The sequence below is a fragment of the Anneissia japonica genome, unplaced genomic scaffold (assembly GCF_011630105.1).
Source record: "Anneissia japonica isolate Jap-2015-1 unplaced genomic scaffold, ASM1163010v1 scaffold287719_len1884721_cov185, whole genome shotgun sequence".
Classification (NCBI taxonomy): domain Eukaryota; kingdom Metazoa; phylum Echinodermata; class Crinoidea; order Comatulida; family Comatulidae; genus Anneissia; species Anneissia japonica.
This window is the reverse complement of record NW_022715822.1, coordinates 4,595-27,228: the sequence shown is the minus strand read 5'-3', so window position 1 is coordinate 27,228 and position 22,634 is coordinate 4,595. Positions and strand designations below refer to the sequence as shown.

Genomic DNA, 22,634 nt, shown 5'->3' with positions numbered 1-22,634 from the left:
AGACTAATTTTCCGATCGACTCTGTATTTTGTGTTGTCAAAGCGATATAAAGCTTTCGTGATTGAAAGTAGGCTACTTACTGCGTAAGTTTTTGATGATGAATTTTAACATGATGTAAGTGCCTACTCACCAAAATGGCATCGAGAGTAGCAAGAGGACAGCATTATCTAGGGGAAACAAAAAAGCAACTCCGAGAAGGTAATCCAGCCTCCGACCTAGTCCTAGGCTAGACCTCCTGGGGTTTAGTTTTTAGGCCTAGCTCCACTCTTTTAATTAAGCCTTAAACTAACGAACTAGGCTAGGCCTAGATGGTCATAGGCCTGAGTCACTTCTGACACATTCCTAGCATGGAACTTTATACTGAATTAATTTCTATTTGTTCTCCAGGTTATGGCATGTACAAATACCCAAACTCATATTTCAAATATGAAGGAGAATGGAAAGAAGGAAAGAAGCATGGTAAGAAGAATGATAATATTTTTTGTAAAAAAGTAAAAACAAAAATAACAATCGTTGGTTTCTTGACCTCAACCCAAACCGCTTTGCTGTTTTCTATTGTCACTATCTTTTGCCTTTTTTAACCAGCATTGGAATCTTTCTTTGCTAGAATGCAATAGCGAACTTGATACTAAGGTGACAGAAACTTTTAGACATTTTTTATACCTTGTTTAGAAAACCCGGTGGCCGGCCAATAATGATGATTTCAAATAAAAAACAAATTTTCATTTTTGGCCCATTAGTGCACCTGCTCCCTTAAAAAAAGAAAAATTTCAGAAAAAAATAAAAGTTTTTCTTCATTTTTATTATGCCTGCCACCGCCTAAAAAAAAACCTCAGAAAAAAAAGATGTAGGCATATTCTTCCTAATTATATATCATTTAACCATCCCATTACTACACTGTTTACATTCACCAATAAAGTTTTATTTTTATTTTCTCCTCCATCAGGATGTTTTTGGCAAAACTCTATGCTAAAATAAAAAACCAAAATTTATTTTAATTTTTTTCCACCCTCTGACCATCTTTCAAAAAATAAGTTTGCGAAACAAGGTTGAAAAAAAAAGCCTTGCCTTACAAGAAAAGCATGTACACGATGCTCAATATATGTGGTTTTTAAGATTATTGTCCCATGCAAAATACCAGAAAAAATCATAAAATTCATTTTTTAAATTAACTTTGCTCAAATTGAAATAGCATAAAAGATTCAATGGTGTCGTCATAACCACATACTAAACAGATTTTAACTTTAACTTAGGCCTAAAAACACCCTCCTTAATTTTAACTTTTTAAAGTTCTAGTTTTCTTAAGGCTAACTCAGACAGTGTCGTACGACGCAGCTTGACATAATTTGTTGTCGCTTCGGGTCTGTGTGAGTTAAACGCAGGCGCGATGGTTTGCGTCAGGGGCAGTTGCGTCGTAGAATATTACACATGTTTAATATTTCTGACGACGGCTCAAGACTGTCCCCGACGATGAATCACGTCAGGCTGCGTTGTACAACGCTGTCTGAGTTGGCCTTCATAGATAGGCTTAGTAAGTGACACTAGAGTCAAGAGGGTGGGGTTGTCGGTGCCAGTGCCCCGGGACAAAAAAAGTGTTTTCTCAAGATCTAATCTCTAGAATATGTTTGTAATCATTAAAGGTAAAGGTGGTGTAAATGTATATTTTGCCATGGGAAAAAGACTGGTTGTTACATGATTTCAAATTAGGACTAAAATTATTAACCTTCAGCACAACAGTTTTCGATTAAAAACTTTATATTGCTGCACATACATCAATACATTTCAATATTTAACCAAGGACTTAATTGTAATTTAACCCTATAATAATGTGCCAAACCTTAACAGCAAAGCTTTAAAGTCATTCTGTAAAATTTTACTAACCACAACACTTGCACCCCAAGGTCAGCTTCTACAGTATTTTAACACAGGGTAATGAAAGAGCACAAACAAAAATAATATTATAGAGAAGGATCCTAATGAGTACTAAACATTGATTATGGCGATATAATGCTATACCTTCATCATTGATTTTTAGTCGCTTCCTTTGAAGGTCAAGTTGTTTAACTTATCATGACATTATTGAATGATCTTCAAGTGGTTAAGATTTAGCAATTAGTTTATAACAATTCATTCAGAACAATAGTCATGGCCTTAAAAATCTCCAAGGTTCAAATGTAAGTGTTTTTTTTTTTAGTTCAGTAGATTAAACTCTAATGCTATTCTAAAATTCATGAAAGCTCTGGTACTTGAACATGGATTAGTCACAAAACATGCCGTATTTCTGAGTCAAAGGAGATAAGGTTTATTATTTATCATATTAGGGAGCTTTGATTTGTGCGAAGACGTGATGCTAGAATTGATTCACTCGTGCATGATTGTCCTACATCATGGAATCCACGCAACAACAAGAACTTTTGCCTACCGTCGTTGTGTATTGAAAGCTCCGTATTACTTGCTCCGCTTTTGATCATTTACTTGAAATTAGTGCATTATAAATGTTTTATTATTATTATTATTATTATTATTTTATTTGGACCACCATGTAAATTTCTAGGAGACTTGTAACTTACAGGAGACTTAATATAATTAAAAAAATATATAATATATATCTTTTTTCGCCGTTGCTAGAGATACGGTACCGTATTCCCACTTCAATTTGCTAAATGTACGTTTTAAATGGCATTACGTGGCCATCACCCAATGAAGTGCCGGAATGTGTGTGACGTCATCTTTCAAGACTGGCATTGCAGATCGCCAGAAGTGTGAGATGAGTGGTGTGTCTAGTAAACAGTGTACTTGATCAGCACAGGATTAGTGGGGAATTAGCTAGGGAAAGAGTGCAGTATTTTCTTATAATACTGTCGTCGAAAACTAATAGGTGTGGCGCATGATTCTACTCAGTAATAAGAGTCATTTGTCTATAGCCATATCAAGCAAGGCAGGAATCTTCAGGTAGTAGGCCCAGGCAAGCACATGCAGCACTAGTCAGTCTTTGGTCTACCATTACAACACTAAAACTGAATTTACTGTAAACAAGAGGATTCATGTTGGCCTACTAGCATTTTTATATACCGTAGTACTGTTTTAAATGGGCCTGCATCAATAGTTTGAAAAAATTTGACACTAATAATCACAAAGGGGAAACTCATTCTCTCGATCTGGATTCTGGTCGACCGATTTTTTACGACTGGGGGAAGTACCATAACAGCGACGAAGTCTACCTAAAGTTGGGTGAATGTACGGTTGCGTGTGTATTCAATTTGTATGAATATTCTGGTCAGATTTTTAAAGCGTGGTAAATCCATTTCGAGTATATTATAACCTAGGCTTCTTGGACTAAAACTTGGGATGAGATTTTGGGTTTTGAGATTGGTATGAAAATGGAGGAATTAGTTTGGTAATGGTGAGGTAATGCCATTTACCGTACCTTTAGCAAATTGAAGTGGAAATATGGTATCGTATCTCTAGCCACGGCGAGCTTTTTTATGTTTGTAAATATTATTATTCATCCAGGTAAGTATAATATAAAGGAATAAATCTTTTCAACTGGACTTTCGAATAAGTAAAATATTGTCACGAAATAGATGAGTTCAAGATTTATTATTTTATAGAGCCTATCTTTTTAAATATTTTTTTTCCCTTCAAATTAACAGGTCATGGTAAATTGATGATGGCCGATGGAGGATTCTATGAGGGTGAGTTCATCAATGGAGAGATAGAGGGCCACGGCTTTCGAAAGTGGGCTATATCGGGCAATACGTACTCGGGCCAGTTTGAAAGCGGTGAGATGAATGGATTCGGAGTGCTGACATATCCTGATGGAACAGTTTATGAAGGAGAATTCCAGAACAATATGAAAGAAGGTAAGCCTTCACACACTTTGCAAATATGATCTAATAAGTGTCCCCCTCAAATATGTGCTGTTCTCGACTGTAATGATAGTGATGGTAATTATGATGAGATGGTGGTGATGATGATGATGAGTGATGAGTGACACCTAATAGTGATAATGATGATGGAAATGAGAGAGATGCAAGGCTTCAACAAGTACACATGCTATTTATAAAAGCTTAAGGTTGATTCCATAAAATTTCTACACTGTGTAACTGTCCAATATGGAATCGGTAAGGCGCCTCAATTCAACTAACCAATGAGCGTCGTCAAAAGTTACTAGCAATGTTATGGAAACCAGGCTTTATTATTTAAAGGCATGTCACATATTTTGATCAGATGTGTTGATGAAAGTTGTCGGCATTGTGTAGCAATATTATGGAAACCAGTCTTAAAATAATTATTTGACAAAAGTCAAGTACAATATTCAAAGTTTGTTGAGCCAAATGAGAATGGCAACTACACAAAATTTCTAATTGGAATTTGCAAAATGTAAATAATATGTGGTTAGTATAATGACTTCTTTCTCATACTTTAGGTCACGGTATTCTGAAATATTCCGATGGAGCTGTGTACGAAGGATCCTTCCACAAGAACAAACGGCATGGTGGTGGCTCACAAGTATACGCGTATGTTTCCTTTCTCTAAACTATTCTTAGTATAAAACTAACCATGCTTCCCCCGAGCAGAAATATCAATGCAAGCAGCTAGAATTTAAGATCTTCATGAATGGGGGTACTATGCATAGTCAAAATTTTCTTCAGGCATTTGTGTATCCAGAAGTTTGAATTTTGGCATAATGATTTTATTTTCTATAATTTGATTATGTTATATATATATTATGTTTTAATTTGTTTTCTTCAAGTATGAATTTAAAAACAATTTAAAGAATTATTTTTCTATTTTGTTTAAAAAAAAAGTTAATAATCTTTTTTTTTATGTAGGAATGGTGACCATTTTGTGGGTGATTGGGTTTATGACAAGAGACAGGGTAGTGGAGAACTGAGATTGGCTGATGGCTCTGTATATGAAGTAAGTTCTGATGCAGTGTTGCATTATGGGAGAGTGTCAGGTCAAAGGGCCTTATGAGTTTTGTTAATCTTTAATCCAGATCATCCCAAAAAAGACTTGCCGTGAGAATGGAAACAAGATGTCTCTTATCTCATCCACCACTTGTCTTTTGGGCTTCCCTATTTTCTCTTACCATAAAGTTGTTGCCATTTTATAGTTATTGTATGTTATACAAATTTTGATTGCTCATGAGGGGAATGGTGAAATCTGTTGCCCCGAGGTGATGTGGAGACAGTAGTCTATGTGTTTTCTGTTTGGATGGCCGAGTGGAAAGATGCGATGCAACCTACAGCCATTATATTGGCACTGGTTCTAACAGCACACTCACCTGTGGTTCTGGTGGTACAACAAGTCTTCTTAGATAAGGACTATAAACGTAGGCCCAGTGTATACAATGACTTGTATGCACTATAAAGAACCCAGTACATCATTCGAGACTAGTAGGGGAATACCCCAGTGTACTGGAACAGACAGCCCCTGTGGTGGATGACGAGAGTTGCTGGTACTGGGTTACCGGGTAGCACAGACGCGAAGGGACCCTTAGGGGTGAAGAAAGTCATTGACCGAGTTCCTAGTCCACACATCAAGTGCCCTGAGCATCTATTTGATAGATACTGTGCTATATAAAACTACACTATTATTATTATTGATTGTTTTCAACAAAAACACACATGAAATCCTTGCTGTAGCATTGTATTCTTTGATCATGTCTGAGTAAACTAGTATGAAACTTAATTTATTTTGCTTATTCATGTTGCAGGGCCAGTGGAGGAATGATATTTTCAATGGAGAAGGAACTCTGATCCATGTCTCAGGCATGATTTATGAAGGCATCTGGATAAATGGCAAACCTAAACGTATGGACGAATTTGATTGGTTGATTTAGTTAGTTGACAATATATCCAAATTTGGTCCACTCTACTCTCATATATTTATTATCTTATGTATCAAAATGGAAAACCAATGTTGTAAAGATTGAAAGGTATGTCATTTCTAAAAGCTATGAAAACTATAGTTTAGCTGTAGAGGTACTCAATTTTTTTGACAGATTGGGTATAGCCTTCCTCAGCAACAAAGATGTGTCATGTGATACCCTGACGTCAGCAGCAGGTGGGCGTGGTCTGTGACTACCTAGTGGCCGTAAAGAGATGTTTATAGTAGCTACATGTTCACATCTTTCCACAACGACAGGCTGAAATGAACCATAGCATCAGGGTAAACCCCTACTCTTCCGAAAGATGCAATGGGTTCTTTAAAGTGCACACAAGCAAAATGTGCACACTGGACCTTCCATTTTAAGTCCCACAAACTGAACCCTGGCAAGGAGCGGCTCGAACCAACGCCGATGTTAAGGCTGTAGTTAGTGGCACCTCTGCTTTACTGCTCGGTAACTTGACTCTATATAATAACAATGTCTATATTTTTCACCTACAGATGAAGCAAAGGAGATGGTGATTGTGGGCAAGACATTGTTCGAGTTGACCCAAGGAACGCCCTTTGACATCCATGTCGAAATCCGACAAGAGGACGGAGAGCTTGTTGAACGTAAGTTGCTTCAGATAAGCATAGTGTGAATGAACCTTTTTATTTTACACTTGTTGTACAATTTTAAAGCACTGTGGGAAAAATAGTGACCTGAATAAACTATTAGTGTATGGAAAAATTGCTTGAAGGTTTTTTCACAACAACTTTCTGATTAATAATGTAGTATTTAAGCTAGTATGAAAGTACTATTCCAGGTCCGTATCCAGGGGGGGGGGGTTATGGTTCGGGAGAACCCCCCTTTTCTAGCAAAACCCCCTTTTTTATGGCGAACCCTCCTCTTCAAATTTCCCAAATAAGTCCTCCAACTCAACTAATGCCTGCAGACCCACCCAGACACAGGCGTTTTCAAACATAGGACCTATCTGCTTTTATAGCATTATTTAGACCCATAAAGCGCAAAAATCCTCTTGCTTTGGGGTTTTTGCCAACCCACCGGGGCTTCTACCGTGGACCTCACGCCCAGAAAACACCCCCTTGGAAGGACCTGGCTACGGGCCTGTATTCTGTCTGTGATTTTTTTGTTTTAGCTCTTCAAGTTTGGGTCAAAACCAACAGTTTTATTCAAAGTTGTATATTGTTTTTTTTTCTCCATGGTTTGGTCTGAGAATTAGCAAGCGTCTTTGCTCTTGTAAATGTTCATTCATTTAACATATTTGCTTGCCAGGGATGTGAATTCATTTCTGACAAGGTTTACTTGACAGAGCACGAAGGACGCGAGTTCACGTCCACACCTGGCCAACGTACCGCTGTATTGCACGTAAACTTGCTGGCAGTGGTCGCTGGTACATTAACTCTCGCCCTGGAGGCTCGGGAGAACCCGGAAGAAATGATTTAAAAATAACTACTGTATGTTTGTTCATGTTTCACTACAGTTGATGGAAATGATTTTCATTATGGTGGCACCCTTTATGCCTTGGCGTATCAGATGAAACTAGGAAAAAAGGCTTGCCAGTCAATGTGTTAAGTAGTGTTAATATGTTTTATTGGAGAGTGGAAAGCAGTGTTTAACCTAATTGAATTTTTACCCTTGTTAAAGGTGATTTTAAAAAAAATATTAATAAATCAATTATAACAATTTTTTTAAAAGTTGACATGGGAAGAGAGTTGAAGATTACAGCAGGGTTCAGACACTTCATTCCAACAGAAGGGATGCAACTCTTGGATGTGATAGAAGATATTGAGGAAACACCTCGACAAACTCCATTGTAAGTTTTTGAATGTACAGACAGTAGAAATTTGGACCAAGCAGATGTCCAACAGGGGTGTTCTCTAAATAGAGGTTGGCTGTAGTGTTAAAATATTATATTCTCTCACTTAGCAGCCAAATTTTGTCGGCTTGATGGGAATGTCCTTTGATAGGAATGTCCCTTGATAGAAGTGTCTGCTTAATAGAAACGTCCCCTTAATAAGAATGTCTGCTTAATAGAAATATCTCCTTAATACGAATGTCCCTTGAAAGTAATGTCTCCTTGATAGGAATGACCCCTTGATGAGAATGTCTCTATGATGGGAATATCCCCTTAATAGGAATATCCTTTGATAGGAATGTCTGCTTATTAGAAATGTCCCCTTAATAGGAATGTCTCCTTGATAGGAATGTCCCCTTAATAGGAATGTTCCTTGATAGGAATGTCCCTTGATGAGAATGTATCTACTGTATGATTCGAATATTCCCTTAATAGGAATGTCCCCTCAATAGAAATGTCCCCTCAATAGGAATGTCTCCTCGATAGGAATGTCCCCTTGATAGGAATGTCCCCTCGATAAAAATGTCTCTATGATGGGAATATCCCCTTTATAGGGTGTCCAATTGGATGGGCCTTCTTTGTAATTTACAGTAATTTTTTGGATCCGGATGTGTGGATAAGTTTTCCCTTTATCTGTCTGTTCCCCACTCCCCTCCTTCATATTCAATATTTTAAAAAAATATATATTTTAAGGGAAAGATTTTCAATTTATTTTATCTGTTTTTCATAATTTACATTAAAAACAAACTTGATGCAGTGTGTATTTTAAAGATATATTAAGGATTACTTTTTACATCTAAAAGAAGTTCTACTCCTTATGCTGAGTGGCCAGCTGCTACTAAAAAAAAAATGTTCCCTTTACGTACCTCGATGCAGAGGAAGACAGTAAACCGAAGTCAATGAATCACCCAACCAAGAAGCCAAATGTTAAGAGCCAGTTAGCTCCTACTGGAGGCTTGCAGCAGAGGCCGAGAAAGAACTCCCAATCTCATCAAGAAGGTGTTGCATCCGTAGCCTAGATGTTCTTAACCATAGTTGACACTTTCTTCATGCATTTTAGAAGGAAGATATTAGTTGTAGTTTGTAGATGATGAAATGCTGCAGCCTTGTCTCAATGTTTTAACCACTTTTTTTCATTCATTATTCCATCTTCTTGTAAATTAAATGTTTAGTACAGTCTCTTTAAAATCATAGTAGATTAGTCTTATGTTCTGTTCATGCTATCAAATTTTCTTTGACAAAAATACTTGTATGCCCATATATAGTCATGATGTGTCTATATATGGTCATGATGTGATGTCTTCATGACCATATTTAGGTATTTCAAGTGTTTTAGTCATAATTTGATAGTCTGGACGGGGCAGATGTGTATAAGAGACAGATATTACATTTATTCAACAGTGTTAACGGTTAATTTCCTTCAATATCATATATAATATACAACAGTATTTCTAGCCGTATTTCCAGATTTATCTGGCCGAACGTCCTCTTGAAGCATAGCATTGTGTAATACAATGTTCCCGACGGGTATTTGGACCTGTTCAACCATGAAGCCTTCGTGGTCTAATGGTTATGACGCTCGCCTTGTCAGCGAGAGGTCGCAGGTACGAATCCCGTCGGAGGCATTTTATTACACAATGATTTTTCATAGGACTTTATTCGTTTAAATCCTACATTTATATATACAGTGTATATACATTAATTATTTTATGTCTATATAATGTTAACATATTTTTCTACTTTGTATCCATACTTATCACACAAACATTTGATCTCCTAGGTCAAGAAAACATTCTGTCTCCTGGGCAACATGCAAATGAGGAAAATGCACTGGAAACACCTGTGCCGCCACCAGTAACCAATCAGAGAACAAATAAGGGAAGGGCATCTTTTAAGGTAAAATCCTTTAATGTTTAATGTCCTTTAATTTTTTTTAGCGAAAACCCAACAATAAACAAAAATAAATGTTTTATTGGGTATTAAAGATAGGGAGGTATAAACATATGTTTTAACTTTGTTATTCTTTTTATTAATTTATAATAATATTTTTATTGTTATTTATAGGTACACTGTAATGAGCTTATAGATTGGAAGACTAAAATCCAGTAGTTAATAGCGCGTACCTATATTATTATTATTATTATTATTATTATTATTATTATTATTATTATTATTAGGTATAAGTTGAAATATAAAATAAGACTATTTTTCCAATTAACACATAAATAATACCATTTTTTATACTGTTTGCATAGACTGTGGTTGGCAATGTTTTATAATGAAAATAATAATAGTTAGATAATTAATAGAAAATACTTACATAGAGTATTAGATATGCTCTATATGAGACCCTTAATAATATATAACAATTTAAGGTATTTTGTATTGAAGAGTCTCTGAATTGCTTCAAACTGTTTGATGAGGTATTTAAAAAAAGTTTGAGAAGTTTCTAGATTTTATTCAAAATTCATATAATGTCCAATTCACACCTGAAAAAAATGTTACACAGATGCAAACATCTTTTGCTAGATCAGGTCCTTGTGAAAATTAACATGCATCCCGAATAAGAGACATCTCAGAGTTTAGTAACATTTCATATTTGAATAAGCTGGATCCGTGCGTATGCACGTGAGACGCAACATGTACTTCTCTGTGGTGTCATGCGTATCTTTACCGCATGCGTGTCAACTGTAATTATTTTTAGTAAGAATTAAATCCACTCGTGTGAAGTTTTCGGTAAGAATATCCCCAAAAATTTGTCATCTGTCTCATGTTAAAGTTAGTCTCTTGTGATTCAAATGTAAGTAGTTCTGTACCTCTGAATTAGTTTTTGATATTGTAATGTATTTTTTTTATAATTAGATTTTAGCTGTACAAAAATTTTAGAATAAATCTGCAGTCATAATATTTTCACGAAATATTATCTGTAATTGATAGAACTTAGTGTTGCCAGGAAGTCCTCCAGGTTATGTTCCCTTTACGTACCTCGATGCGGAGGAAGACAGTAAACTGAAGGCAATGAATCACCCAACCAAGAAGCCAAATGTTAAGAGCCAGTTAGCTCCTACTGGAGGCTTGCAGCAGAGGCCGAGAAAGAACTCCCAATCTCATCAAGAAGGTGTTGCATCCGTAGCCTAGATGTTCTTAACCATAGTTGACACTTTCTTCATGCATTTTAGAAGGAAGATATTAGTTGTAGTTTGTAGATGATGAAATGCTGCAGCCTTGTCTCAATGTTTTAACCACTTTTTTTCATTCATTATTCCATCTTCTTGTAAATTAAATGTTTAGTACAGTCTCTTTAAAATCATAGTAGATTAGTCTTATGTTCTGTTCATGCTATCAAATTTTCTTTGACAAAAATACTTGTATGCCCATATATAGTCATGATGTGTCTATATATGGTCATGATGTGATGTCATCATGACCATATTTAGGTATTTCAAGTGTTTTGGTCATAATTTGATAGTCTGGACGGGGCCATAATCATGTTATATTATGCTCACTTATTCAAGATTACATTAGTTTGAATGAAGATGCTTGTTCTTGTTTTTAATCATTTCGTTCATTGTTGCATTATAGCATTATGATGTCCTGCTGTTGTTTAAATTACTCAGTATGGAGCTTTTGATTGCACGATGATGGTAGAACGTAGAACATAATGACGTCACTAAAAGTCATCTGCGCATGCGAGAATTTTAAATTCTCACCGTCGCGTGGATTCTAGGCTAGTGTCACGTCGTCTAACAAATCGAAAGCTCTGTATTATCCGTTTGTGTCTCTGCTCACAGCTCAAGATGTCTTTCAGTCATTTCGCACTCTTTAATGCTTAAGCCAACTGTACGCGAGCAAATTCAGCTGAGCCATCAACCTCGCATGGCAACAGTTCAGAATCAGCTTGTGTGTGCTTTTTTTTAAGTGAATCTTGCAGGACAAAACTTGCACTGTATATTTACAAACACATTAGCATATTCTGCTCACATGTTTATGCTGATGAGGCTTGTAACTATGTTGATTTCGTGTACAGTAAGCTCAAGATTTTTTGTTTAGTGTTATCAATTGCAGATTTTTATTTGGGAATGGGGAACCTTCCTTCATTTTGACTATCAGATTGCTAATTACATCAGCGGAGGTTGTACATTGTATATTGTTCATTCAGTATTCACTGACCTGGGAAATCTCTGCACAGAGAATGTTATGTGGATAGACCCTTTCTACTAACCCCACTCATTTTATACTGTTGCTAAGTTCACAATGTGACAGCATAAAATGCACACAGCCACTAGTGCTTGTGGAACAACACCTGTTTGTGAGAAAGGTGCATATTCCATTGTAGTGGCGTAGCTAGGGGCAGTGCAGCCAGTGCAAAACACTGGGGCCCAAGGCTATTTGGAGCCCATTCATAAACAGATCTAAAAATAGTATTTCCGGCCATCTAGAGATGCTGTAATCACAAATTTTCTTACCTCAGGCCCAACCATGGTGGGACTGAGGTGGTCTTCACACTCCACCTGTGAAAATCCCTCCTTGGCCCTTCTATTTCGAATTCCCTGACCCAGCACTGCAATTTTAATTGTATGTGCCACCAATTTTCTTGATTAGTTTAGAACAGATGCTGAGACCGAATATGCCCCCTCGTAAAATAGTTACGAATCCATGATTATTATTGGTATTTATTACGCCTTTAGGAGTAGAAGGTAAAAGAAGCACTTCTGATGATGAATTTTCGGAGAACTCTGGGGATTCTGCTATCACATCAAAGGGCCCTGCAATTAATCTTGCACTGAGGCTTTTTCGCACCGAGCTCCGCTGCTGTTCCGTTGCCCTGTTCTGATTAGTCGGTTATATATATGTGTGTGTGTGTGCGTGCGTGCGTGTGTGTGTGTGTAAGCCATGAAAAATTCCCACCCACACAGGCCTGAAGCAGTATTGAACCACTTTACAGCCCATCAACAGTGCAAGCTGGGGTATCAAAGTATGGCCAGGAGAGAATGGTCAGCATATGGCTTAAGCCCCTGAGGTTCATTACCTGAATGGAAATTGCTGTGCGAAACTGCTTTCATAAAGATATATAAGGCCTCTGCATAGATAGCAGAATGTCCCTGATTCAAATCCTGGTTGGGGCAGCTTTTTTTCATTGACTTTTCAAGTCCATTTTCCACTATGAATCTTGCACATGTTGCATATTAAATACATCCTTGAGCAGAATGAATAATTTCAAAGTAACATTTACATCATCTGGAGTATTAACTAAAATCCTCTTTATCCTAATGAATTTCCACTATGTTTTTCTAGTCTGTCATTTTACCGGGCGCGCCACAAGGTTATAGAGCTTTCCAAGTTCTTGATGCTCTTCTGGAAGAGGAGGCCCGCAACAAAGCCCGAAATCAGAAAACAGGTCGTTTGGCAGGCCAGCTTGGACTGGGGGCCAAACTTGGGAAGACTGCAGGTGATACAAGTTATTGCATGTTTGATTTTGAAGACGAATTTTAAAAATGAGGTTTACTAATTTACTTACAATTTTTTTTGGTTTGGATATTAATTTATTTTGGCATATCCCTGTGATATTATTTTGAAGGTCATGGCTTAGTGGTTGAACTGAAAATGTTCAGTGGTGTTTTTCCTATTAATTCTGTTTTTAAAATTTTTTATTTAATGTCTTTAACATATTAACATTATTATATATGGTATATGTATAATGTATATAAAGTATAATATATACTGAATACTAATAACATTGACGATCTGATTGGAATTTTCCAATCCATGTAGGTACACCTGTCTCTTATACACATCTTATAGACAGCAGAAGTGGTTTCCAGGTTCAAATCACACGGTTGGAACAACTTTTTTTTCACATTCGCTCATTCCTCTTCTATTAACATTCACTTTATGTTAGGCCAAGTAAAAAAACAGTTTCTCCCACTAATTCTAAAAAGAGGGAGAGGCCCGTATTTTAATGGCAGTCAGTTATTTGAAATCAAGATGTACCCAGGCTCAAAGTAAAGGAATATACTATTCTAACAAAATGCACTTATTCATATTTTATGAAAAAAAAATGTTGATAAAATGGTGTGGGATGTAAAAATGATAAACTAACATTTTTTTTTACTTGGCTGCTATTCATTAGACATGAACAAACTAGAAAAATAACACAAAATGAAATTACAGTACTACACATGCATTTCCTGATATTGCTATCCTAATTCTAGATTAGATTAACTGCACATTTATGAGCACCATATGTTTGTTCCCATTAACTGTTTATTGCTTGCCGTGTGCTTCATTTATTCATATAACAATGCATATTGATTTAGTAGCCTTCTGCATGTCCTCATTGATTCACCATGTTTCTTATATTTGTGGTGATCCACACTAATGTGTCACTGGTAATACATACTGAACCAGTGGCATACCTACAGGATGGGTGCGCTGGTTGGGGGCGCAAATCACCTCATATCATTTTATTTTGCCAGCTAAAGCACCCTCGCTTAATCATCGAGCCTACTCCCCCCCCCCCATCTTTAACAGCCGCCACATTTCAATACCTCTACTAGATATGCCACTGTAGATCAGTAGCATAACAAATATGAGCTGTCACTGCCTAAATCCAGGGGCTAAGGCCTGAATGGGCCCTGGGATATTTATAAGCAATTTTAGCCCAATATATTTCCCGACGGAGTAGAGCCTTTTTAAGGAGCACTAACACGTGAAAACACATCAAAGTATTTCCTTAAAACGTCAAAAACGCCATATTTGACATGGGTAAATTTTATTTGTTTAATGCATAGTTGACTGAAGACTTGACCTGTTCTCGTGAATATTAATTACCAGGGGCCAGATTTATCAAACTAGAAATCAGCTTAAATTCGTCTTAAATTTTTTTTTTGCTTAAGTCAAATTTATCCATATTGTTTAGCTTAAAAATTGCTTAAAATTAGAAAGTCGATTGTACGTTGGCGCCATCTAACACGATTTTTAAGCCAAGATTTTGCTAAGATTGAGTAATAAATCAGCTTAAGATATTTATTAGGGACATCCTAACTTTTTTTACTTAAGACATTTGCTAAGCTGAGATTGATAAATCCTGGGCCTGGTATCAGTGTCGGCCTAGATCCAAGCCTATCAATACGTACAGTGTAACCAGGTGTAACTGTATAATTCGCTTAAACTGGCCTTTCATAATAAAAGCTATAGAGGCTCAGCCGCTTTAATTACAGGTATCTTCTTATAGATACGGATAGCCATTAAAATAGTAAAACTTCATTCCTCATTTAAAAGGTGATGAATTCCAGTAAGACAGGTAGAAAAACGTCAGTTTTTAATTTAATACAGCCTTTTACTAAAAATATTCATAAAAGTCACCTAGTAGCACATACAACTGTCAAAGCATAGGTATTATTTGAGGCTTAGGCCCTACAATATCAAAAGAAATATCGATGTGTCAATGATACAAAGTTAACTCGGGCTCACAGAATATTATTGATGAATTTTAACATACATCGACGATTATGAATGAGTTAATTCAACTGAAATACTTCCTTTGAAACGGAAACAAAAACAGTACCGTTTTTTTACTCTAGACGTACAGGGTCTTGTTTAACATACCTTGACGATGATGATTGAGCTAGTTGAAATGAATTGGAAATGAAAGTGGCAGTTCAGTTCAGTTTTCTTTTTTAGCACTTTTAAAATACACAATAAAAATACAAATTCAGTAAAAAAGTACAAACACCGGAGCCAATTCAAAAATACACAAAAGGAATACAGATAATAAAATACGAAAAATCTATATGTGAAACAGATTAAACTAAAAGGTTACACAGATATTCAATAATATCATTGCACTGAGATATGTTCAGATTATTTGAAAGGTTATCCCTTCTGTTAATTAGTACCGTTATAATACCTTTCAGGATTAAAGTATTTTCTTTATTTGGTATTTAGTTTAACGTACGTCAAGAAAATGCAAAGTATCTGACGATCTGATTGGAATTTTCCAATCCATGTAGGTACACATATTCTGGACCCGCTACCTGAACTTCGGAAAGTTTGACAGTATACTGGAAGACAATCCCCTCCACGTTTTTTTGTTTTTTTGGCCTTTTCACGGAATGAATGGCTAATTTTCTCAAAACAGTTCACTAGCTATTACCAGACACAAGATCGCCCTTCCATACACTGATTACCGCCATTCGTCGGGGAGATAAACCACGATTCGTCGGGAAGAAAAAAAAAAGTAGGCCTATGTGATATTTTGTACATATTAATGGACTCTGAAATCGATTAGATAAAGCCTTTGAAACCCTTAAATTGTCAATTTTCGGGGACTTCACCCCGGACCACTATAAAAATATCTTGAGCGACGCCCGACACTTTGCTCTCGTGTGGGACCTCGACCATTGTTGGAGACCTCGGACCCTCGTCGTGCAAATTCTGACGCGATCCCTGGGTATGATGATGTCACACATAATATTTGATAGTGTGGACAAGAGCTTACGCGTGCCCATGATGCTTTCATTGACAGTTTTGCCGATGTGCACGTATAGGAATGATGATGACGTTTGTGTATGCCTATATTCTTAAATTCTATTCCACATTTAGGAGTTTACTCCCTGTTAAGAAAATAAAATGTACGGACTGTTTTTTTGAATATTTAAATTGGCTATTTTTTAGACGAAATACCTGATTCTCTGATTGCTGGCAAACTGGATCCCAAAACGCAACAGATCAAACGAGAACGACGCTACGGAGATGAAAGATTTGCAAGGCCAGGTATCATGTATTCTTAGTAGGCTTAAATCATGTAATTTTCGGTGGGCTAAAGTTTTGATCCCAACCTTTATTCAATAGGTCTACATTAGGGGCTTCGTATCGTCTTTTGATTTACGGAATAACAGTCTAAATACTAAAATATACTATGGTAGTAATTAGACAATATATCCAACTTGATGTAACAATTACTCATTTTTTTCAAGTTGTCATTGATATAATTTTGACAAAAATATATTGTCTTCTCATTAGGCGAAACAAATGTTATTGTTCAAATTTTCAATCGATGACAATAAATTATTGTATTCATTCTTGATTCTTGATGGACATAACTGTTTTCTCTACCCAGGTGATTATGTAATCATGATAGAAGATGTCACAATGCCACCGTTTTTAGATGTCCGTCTTGAACCCGTCTTTATCCTAGTCAAAGTTAGTCACCAGAAGAAGTTAAAGAAAGCCAAATCCCCGAAAAATTCAAGAAAAGGGACGTCAGAAAAAGATTAGAACTCACAAAAACTCACAAATATATATATTTGTTTGTACAATAATAATTATAGTACAGTAATGAACAAAGACTTAAATTATTGAAATATTGTGCCTGTTATCAATGTATCTTTAGGAAAAGTAAAACCTCAAAAAAATAGTCAGACTCTCAAAAAGAAGCCTATGCTATCTTGAAAAGAAGCACATGGGCTTCTTCTCGAGATGGGCTCCTTTTCGAGGCTAATTTTGCAAAATAAAGATTGGGGGGGGGGGGCTTCAATTCGAGATGGGCTTCATCTCGAAATTAACCCCACTGGGCTTCAATTCGAGGTTTTACGGTATTTGCATTTTTGTCAATGGTGGATTTTGAAAAACGCTCTATGAATCATACAATAATGAAGTTATTTCGGAAAATGTATTTATTGTTCCTATTACTCTTATTACGTCTGGATATATCAACAATACCCTTTTTCAGAAGTATGTATTTTTTACAAAGACGTACCAACTTACGAGCGATTTTGAGGGACGATCTGTAGGCGAGAGTGTTGGTTCTCGTAATAACTATTCATTATTTTTGTGGTGTTTTATTGAAGCGTGACGTGTGCAAACATGTATTAAATCAATAAACGAGATTTAGAAAGTTTATTGAAAAGTTTTGAATTTGAGGACAATTAGTATTTTCTATATTTTTCTATTTGGCAAGACACCTTTGAATATGTTATATTATGAATCCTGTGTGATTTAATGCAAGAATGTGTTATTAAAACGACGGCGTCTGTTTACCTTTGATAAAATAATGGCTATTAAGTAATTAAATCATTTGTTTTCTTTTGTTTGTGTGCATGTGTGTGGCATTATACGTCTAATGCCGTTGAAATGCATTTAAAAATGTTTTAATCACGTAATTCAATAGTTTACCAATACCCTAATTAGAAATGTACAGATTTTTATGTTGCAGCGAATTGATTTTTGCAATGTTGAGTGTACCACCGTACTGTATAATGTTATTAATGATTTTAGAATATTCTCAAGGGTTTGGTATTCTAAATATGAGATTTAGAATAAAGTAGCTCAAAATTTTAATTCAAAAAATGTTTATGTTATTATGTTAATGATACACTGCTGTTATGCATCAGGCGCCGGATTTATCAAACTAGAAATTCGCCCAAATTTGTCTTAAGTCCATTTATCAATATTGTTTAGCTTAAAAAATGTAAAATTGCTTAAACTTAAAAAGTCGACGGTACGCATGTGCCATCCAAGGCCATGTTTGAGCTAAAATTTTGCTAAGGTGGTTTGAAAAATCATCTTAAGATATTTTCTTAGAGACATCTTGTTTGACTTAAGACATTTGCTAAGCTGAGATTGATCAATATCGGGCCCGTTGGTTAACCTTGGTTAACCTCTTACCAGTCGGCCGCAGCCGAGATGGTGTTACCAACGGTTTACAAAAATGTTCTGTCGCTCAGACATCATCGAGGCTTAGTCCGGTGTTTCTGGCAATGGTGTCGAGGAATGTGAGAGAGTGGCTGCCTATGCGATAGTATGGATGTTTCCATAAAAGAAGTTCTGATGGAAAGTCCGGAGTTGCTACGGAAATTTTGCCTAATTACGGACGTAAGGAAATGGACAAAAATACAACAGAAATTTATCAGATTAATAAATACTGTAGATCTAAAGCCCAGAAAAATGACTTCTCCATCAGGATCGTTGGTTACATTGTCCCTAAACAACTCATACTTGTCAGATACTGACATTATTAGGTGCTACGGAATTTTTCATTTAATATTACGGAATTTTTTGATTTACTAGGTCAATTTGAAGACATAATTACGGAAGTGCATTTTACGAACCTGAGAAGTCTACTGACCTGGTATTTTGCTCAAGAGCAATGTCCAGCAAAACGAGCTCTTCTGATGTCATTACATATCTGTTGTTTTATGGTAGGGTGATTTCACCAGCTGTTTTATACTTTTACACATAATGATCATAAGAAAAATAAAATGAAGACTAGGCCTATTTTTTTGCTCATACTTGGGACTTATGCGCTGTTCACCCGGTATGCTTAAAAACTGTACAGTATAATCCATAATATAAGAAGTCCAATATAATACAAGAAACGACGAATTAGATAATAAAAACATTTTACTTTTTATTCCAAAAATCTAATTTTGGTCACGACACTAAAATTTAACCCACTAGAAAATTCCTTAACATTAAACACGACCAAAAGGAACACATCGTATACATGTAGGCCTACTGTACAAGAAGTTTGTATTGCTTTGTGTTCAGATTTCAACTCCTCAATATCTTTAAGAAAATTGTATTCAAAACAGTAAAAATGACCTGATGGCGACCACAGACTTGATCTATAAGTCTATACAAAAATATTCCAGATTATTGATTATTGCAATTCGCGACATTATTTAGCCTTCTAATCTATATACTTAGAAATACCCCAGTACCATGGAAGAAATTAGGTAAGGGATTCAAAACACTAAAAATTACAAGATATTTTGCTACAACTCATATTGTACTACCTAACACCAATCTTCTCTCTATATTTGAGGTTTAATTTTTGCTCATTCTACTTTTCTAAACCCATCTTTGCAAAGCCGATCTCGTGTTATTCTTTCGATCCAATGTCGACCTCTCCTGTTATATTTTACTTCTGGGCTAGAACCAGAACCAACAACATAATACACACACAAAAACACAATGCACACAATGTATACAGCAAGTTCCTTGCACCTGGCCTGCTCCTAGATTGTAGGCCTATAGGCGGGATACTAGGCTTAATGTTACTAGGGCTAGTAGGCAGGTTACTACTAGGCTTAATGTTACTAGGGCTAGTAGGCGGGATACTAGGCTTAGACAATGTTCTACTACACGGATGCCTTTCCCTTGCCCTATTGTCTTCGGAACATACGTCTCTGTGTTGCCGGTTTGTTACCCCCCAAACAAATTCTCTAGACGCGCTGGGTGAATGCTGTCGAGGTGTAGGTCTAGTAGTACGCCTGCACTTTTTTAGTAGCATTATGTGAACACGTAGTTGACGTTGCGAGTCTCTTCTAAATATTTCACCTCTTAGCTCATCAAGTATTCTTGCATCCTCATTGAAAGGAAGCAACAGGGGTGAATTTGAGGAGAATGGTAATGTAAAGCAAATGTCAATGTTGGTCTGAGAAGCGATTTCCTTGACGAATTCTGTGTTTCCTCCTTCAAAGTTGTCGATATAAAATATAAATGTGTCTGGCTTTAGTAAATTCATTGCGCTTATGAGGACATCTTTCGCGCGCGGTAACATGCGCACAGCGGATATGAACTTTACCATTGTCACAAGTTTAGCGTTTGAGAGTTCTCTGCTGACGTCATCTCCAAGTTGTCGATTCACATCAAATTCAACATATCGTACTTCCATGTTGAGATGTTTATGAATTCTTTTTAAAATCGCGAGAAAAGCGTTCTCCCAAGCAGGATATTGATCCATAATTGAAGCTTTCACTCGAATAGGCCTATTGCCATTATCTGTGAAACGCAAAAGAAACATCATCAACCCAAACAAGTCAGTTCCAGGTCCGCCCCCTAGTGCACAAACTCGTAAGCTAGATGTTCTAAACTTAACACTGAAAAAATCTCTAAGCAGGTGCTTCTCATAGAATTTAGTCATACCATGAAACGTTGCATGGAAATGGGCGGTACAGTATAAATATACATACGATGCCCGGAAAAGTGGGTCGCCGAAGTCGATATCAGACCCATGTCCGTTATTTAGTTCTGGGCCAGAGTATGCATGCAGAAGAGCCTCAATTCTGTTTCTCAGTTGCGCATTCCTTGGACCTTCCCCGTAGCCAGTGTCTCTAATTAAGTCCTGTACCACATCTCTTATTATTTCTATAACCGGTCTTCCAAGAGGATCAGGCAATGCCATTATGAGCCTTGCTAAGCACTATAAATTGAAGTTATAATTTTGAATAATATATAACTAACTGTGAGCATTCAATTCTATGTTACTCGATTTCAGAACGGCATACGATCAATTTAACGTCACAACGATAGATAGAGGGAGTAGTTACAGAATCTAGATAAGTACAATAATTGCGATTATTTTGGGCATGTGTACTGGTGATGTAATATACCTATGATGAATGCCGTAGCCAGCTATTGGTAATTGGGACAGTCCCGCACAATTTTTCTATTGAGTCCATACTATTTATAGAAATAATGGGTCCACATTTCTAAAAGGGCTCTCACAGATAGGGGTAAATACCACCTCAGCCCCCACAATGGTTGAGGTTGGGGAGTGTTTTTATGGCTTAGTATACTGTAGGCCTTTTTCACGAATCGGTAGAAATCGTGAAGTGATGACAAACATTGCGAATCAGCGGTGCGTAACCAACAGAAATAAGATAAGCTTTTGGGTTGATTTTCTGACATCATGTTATTTAAAAAATCATAACTCCATAACGGGGCGTCGTATCCAAAGAATTTTTCCAGCAAAATGTTTTTAAAAGACTAGTCTACACCACTATACTTCTAGTATATTTACTATACTATACTTCTTTATAAAACATAACTTGTACTTTATAATAAGAGAAATCTGTATATTATCGGCACCTGGAACAGTAACAACACGAAAGTTCTATGCTACTGCACTGTAATGCATAGGCCTATTTTAATACACTGGATACGACGCCCCGTTATGGAGTTATGATTTTTTAAATAACATGTCAGAAAATCAGCCCAAAAGTTTATCTTATTTCTGTTGGTTACGCACCGCTGATTCGCAATGTTTGTCATCACTTCAAGATGTCTACCGATTCGTGAAAAAGACCTTTGTCCGACAACGACAGGGGGTCCAGGCCTGTCCGACCGGGGGTGGGGGGAGAGAAAATTCCCCCTGCACCACCCCCTCCCCCGCTGGCGCCGCCACTGGCGTAGGCCTCTAGGCCAGGCAAACTTGAGTTTCCTATATGCCGCACTGCAATGTCGGCCTACAACTGTAGCTTAGAAAATCCATGAAAATCGTAAAATTTACCATTTACCATACTCTAATTGCTTGCTATTTTTTGTAATTTTACTGTTTACATTCCACTGATGTTCCAAAATCTAAAAATAGAATATGACGTAAGAAAGCCCGTATTCTGGACAACAGCGCCATCATGCAGCCCATATTCTGGACAGAGAAAGCCTCTAAAAATAGAATATGACGTAAGAAGCCTGTATTCTGGACATGAACAGTTAAAACACTGTAACAAATACTCAACACAGACTAAAACATGTCAGACCAGCTACGTCGTGATGCTGCCATATAAATTACAATGCACCTCGACCAATCAACCTTCATTGTGCCGGTATATTGAAGTTGGCTCTAAAACAAACTTCGGATCGCCATTGCTCCAACCAGTACAGTAGTTAAGACAACATTTTTCTCAAAATGCGTGTACTTTGCTTAACGTCGGGTCAACCTCATTCTAGCCAACGTGGTTTGATGACGTTGCATAAACATTATCGGTCCGACGTTGACTCAACTAGTCGGACCAACGTCTTTCCAACTGCCAGAATTGACGTTGGCCCGATGGAAAAGCGAATGTCTAGGCAACATCAGATAAAGTATGTTGG

General features: G+C 36.7%; 2 protein-coding genes across 2 annotated transcripts; one reads left to right on the top strand and one right to left on the bottom strand.

Annotated features, from left to right (window-relative positions):
* The first annotated feature begins 6 nt into the window (after window positions 1–6).
* Window positions 7–18,104, top strand: LOC117109432 (MORN repeat-containing protein 1-like). Its single transcript, XM_033251788.1, has 12 exons — window positions 7–198; window positions 388–459; window positions 3,654–3,863; window positions 4,430–4,520; window positions 4,836–4,923; window positions 5,723–5,819; window positions 6,397–6,507; window positions 7,595–7,712; window positions 9,521–9,650; window positions 13,050–13,203; window positions 16,431–16,529; window positions 16,876–18,104. The coding sequence occupies exons 1-12, from the start codon at window positions 135–137 to the stop codon at window positions 17,031–17,033; spliced, it is 1,392 nt and encodes a 463-aa protein (XP_033107679.1). The 5' UTR covers window positions 7–134; the 3' UTR covers window positions 17,034–18,104.
* Window positions 18,105–19,194: 1,090 nt separating this feature from the next.
* On the bottom strand, window positions 19,195–21,026 carry LOC117109454. Its single transcript, XM_033251816.1, has one exon. It carries the CDS (start codon window positions 20,941–20,943, stop codon window positions 19,678–19,680), a length of 1,266 nt encoding a protein of 421 aa, XP_033107707.1. The 5' UTR covers window positions 20,944–21,026; the 3' UTR covers window positions 19,195–19,677.
* Between the last annotated feature and the right edge of the window lie 1,608 nt (window positions 21,027–22,634).

Excerpts from the sequence above, each read along its gene's own strand:
- LOC117109432 (XM_033251788.1), top strand. The coding sequence starts at position 135 with ATGGCATCGAGAGTAGCAAGAGGACAGCATTATCTAGGGGAAACAAAA. Across the intron at positions 3,864-4,429 it reads CCAGAACAATATGAAAGAAG|GTCACGGTATTCTGAAATAT; the intron begins GTAAGCCTTCAC and ends CTCATACTTTAG. Across the intron at positions 6,508-7,594 it reads GGACGGAGAGCTTGTTGAAC|TTGACATGGGAAGAGAGTTG; the intron begins GTAAGTTGCTTC and ends TTTTTTTAAAAG.
- LOC117109454 (XM_033251816.1), bottom strand. The coding sequence starts at position 20,943 with ATGGCATTGCCTGATCCTCTTGGAAGACCGGTTATAGAAATAATAAGA.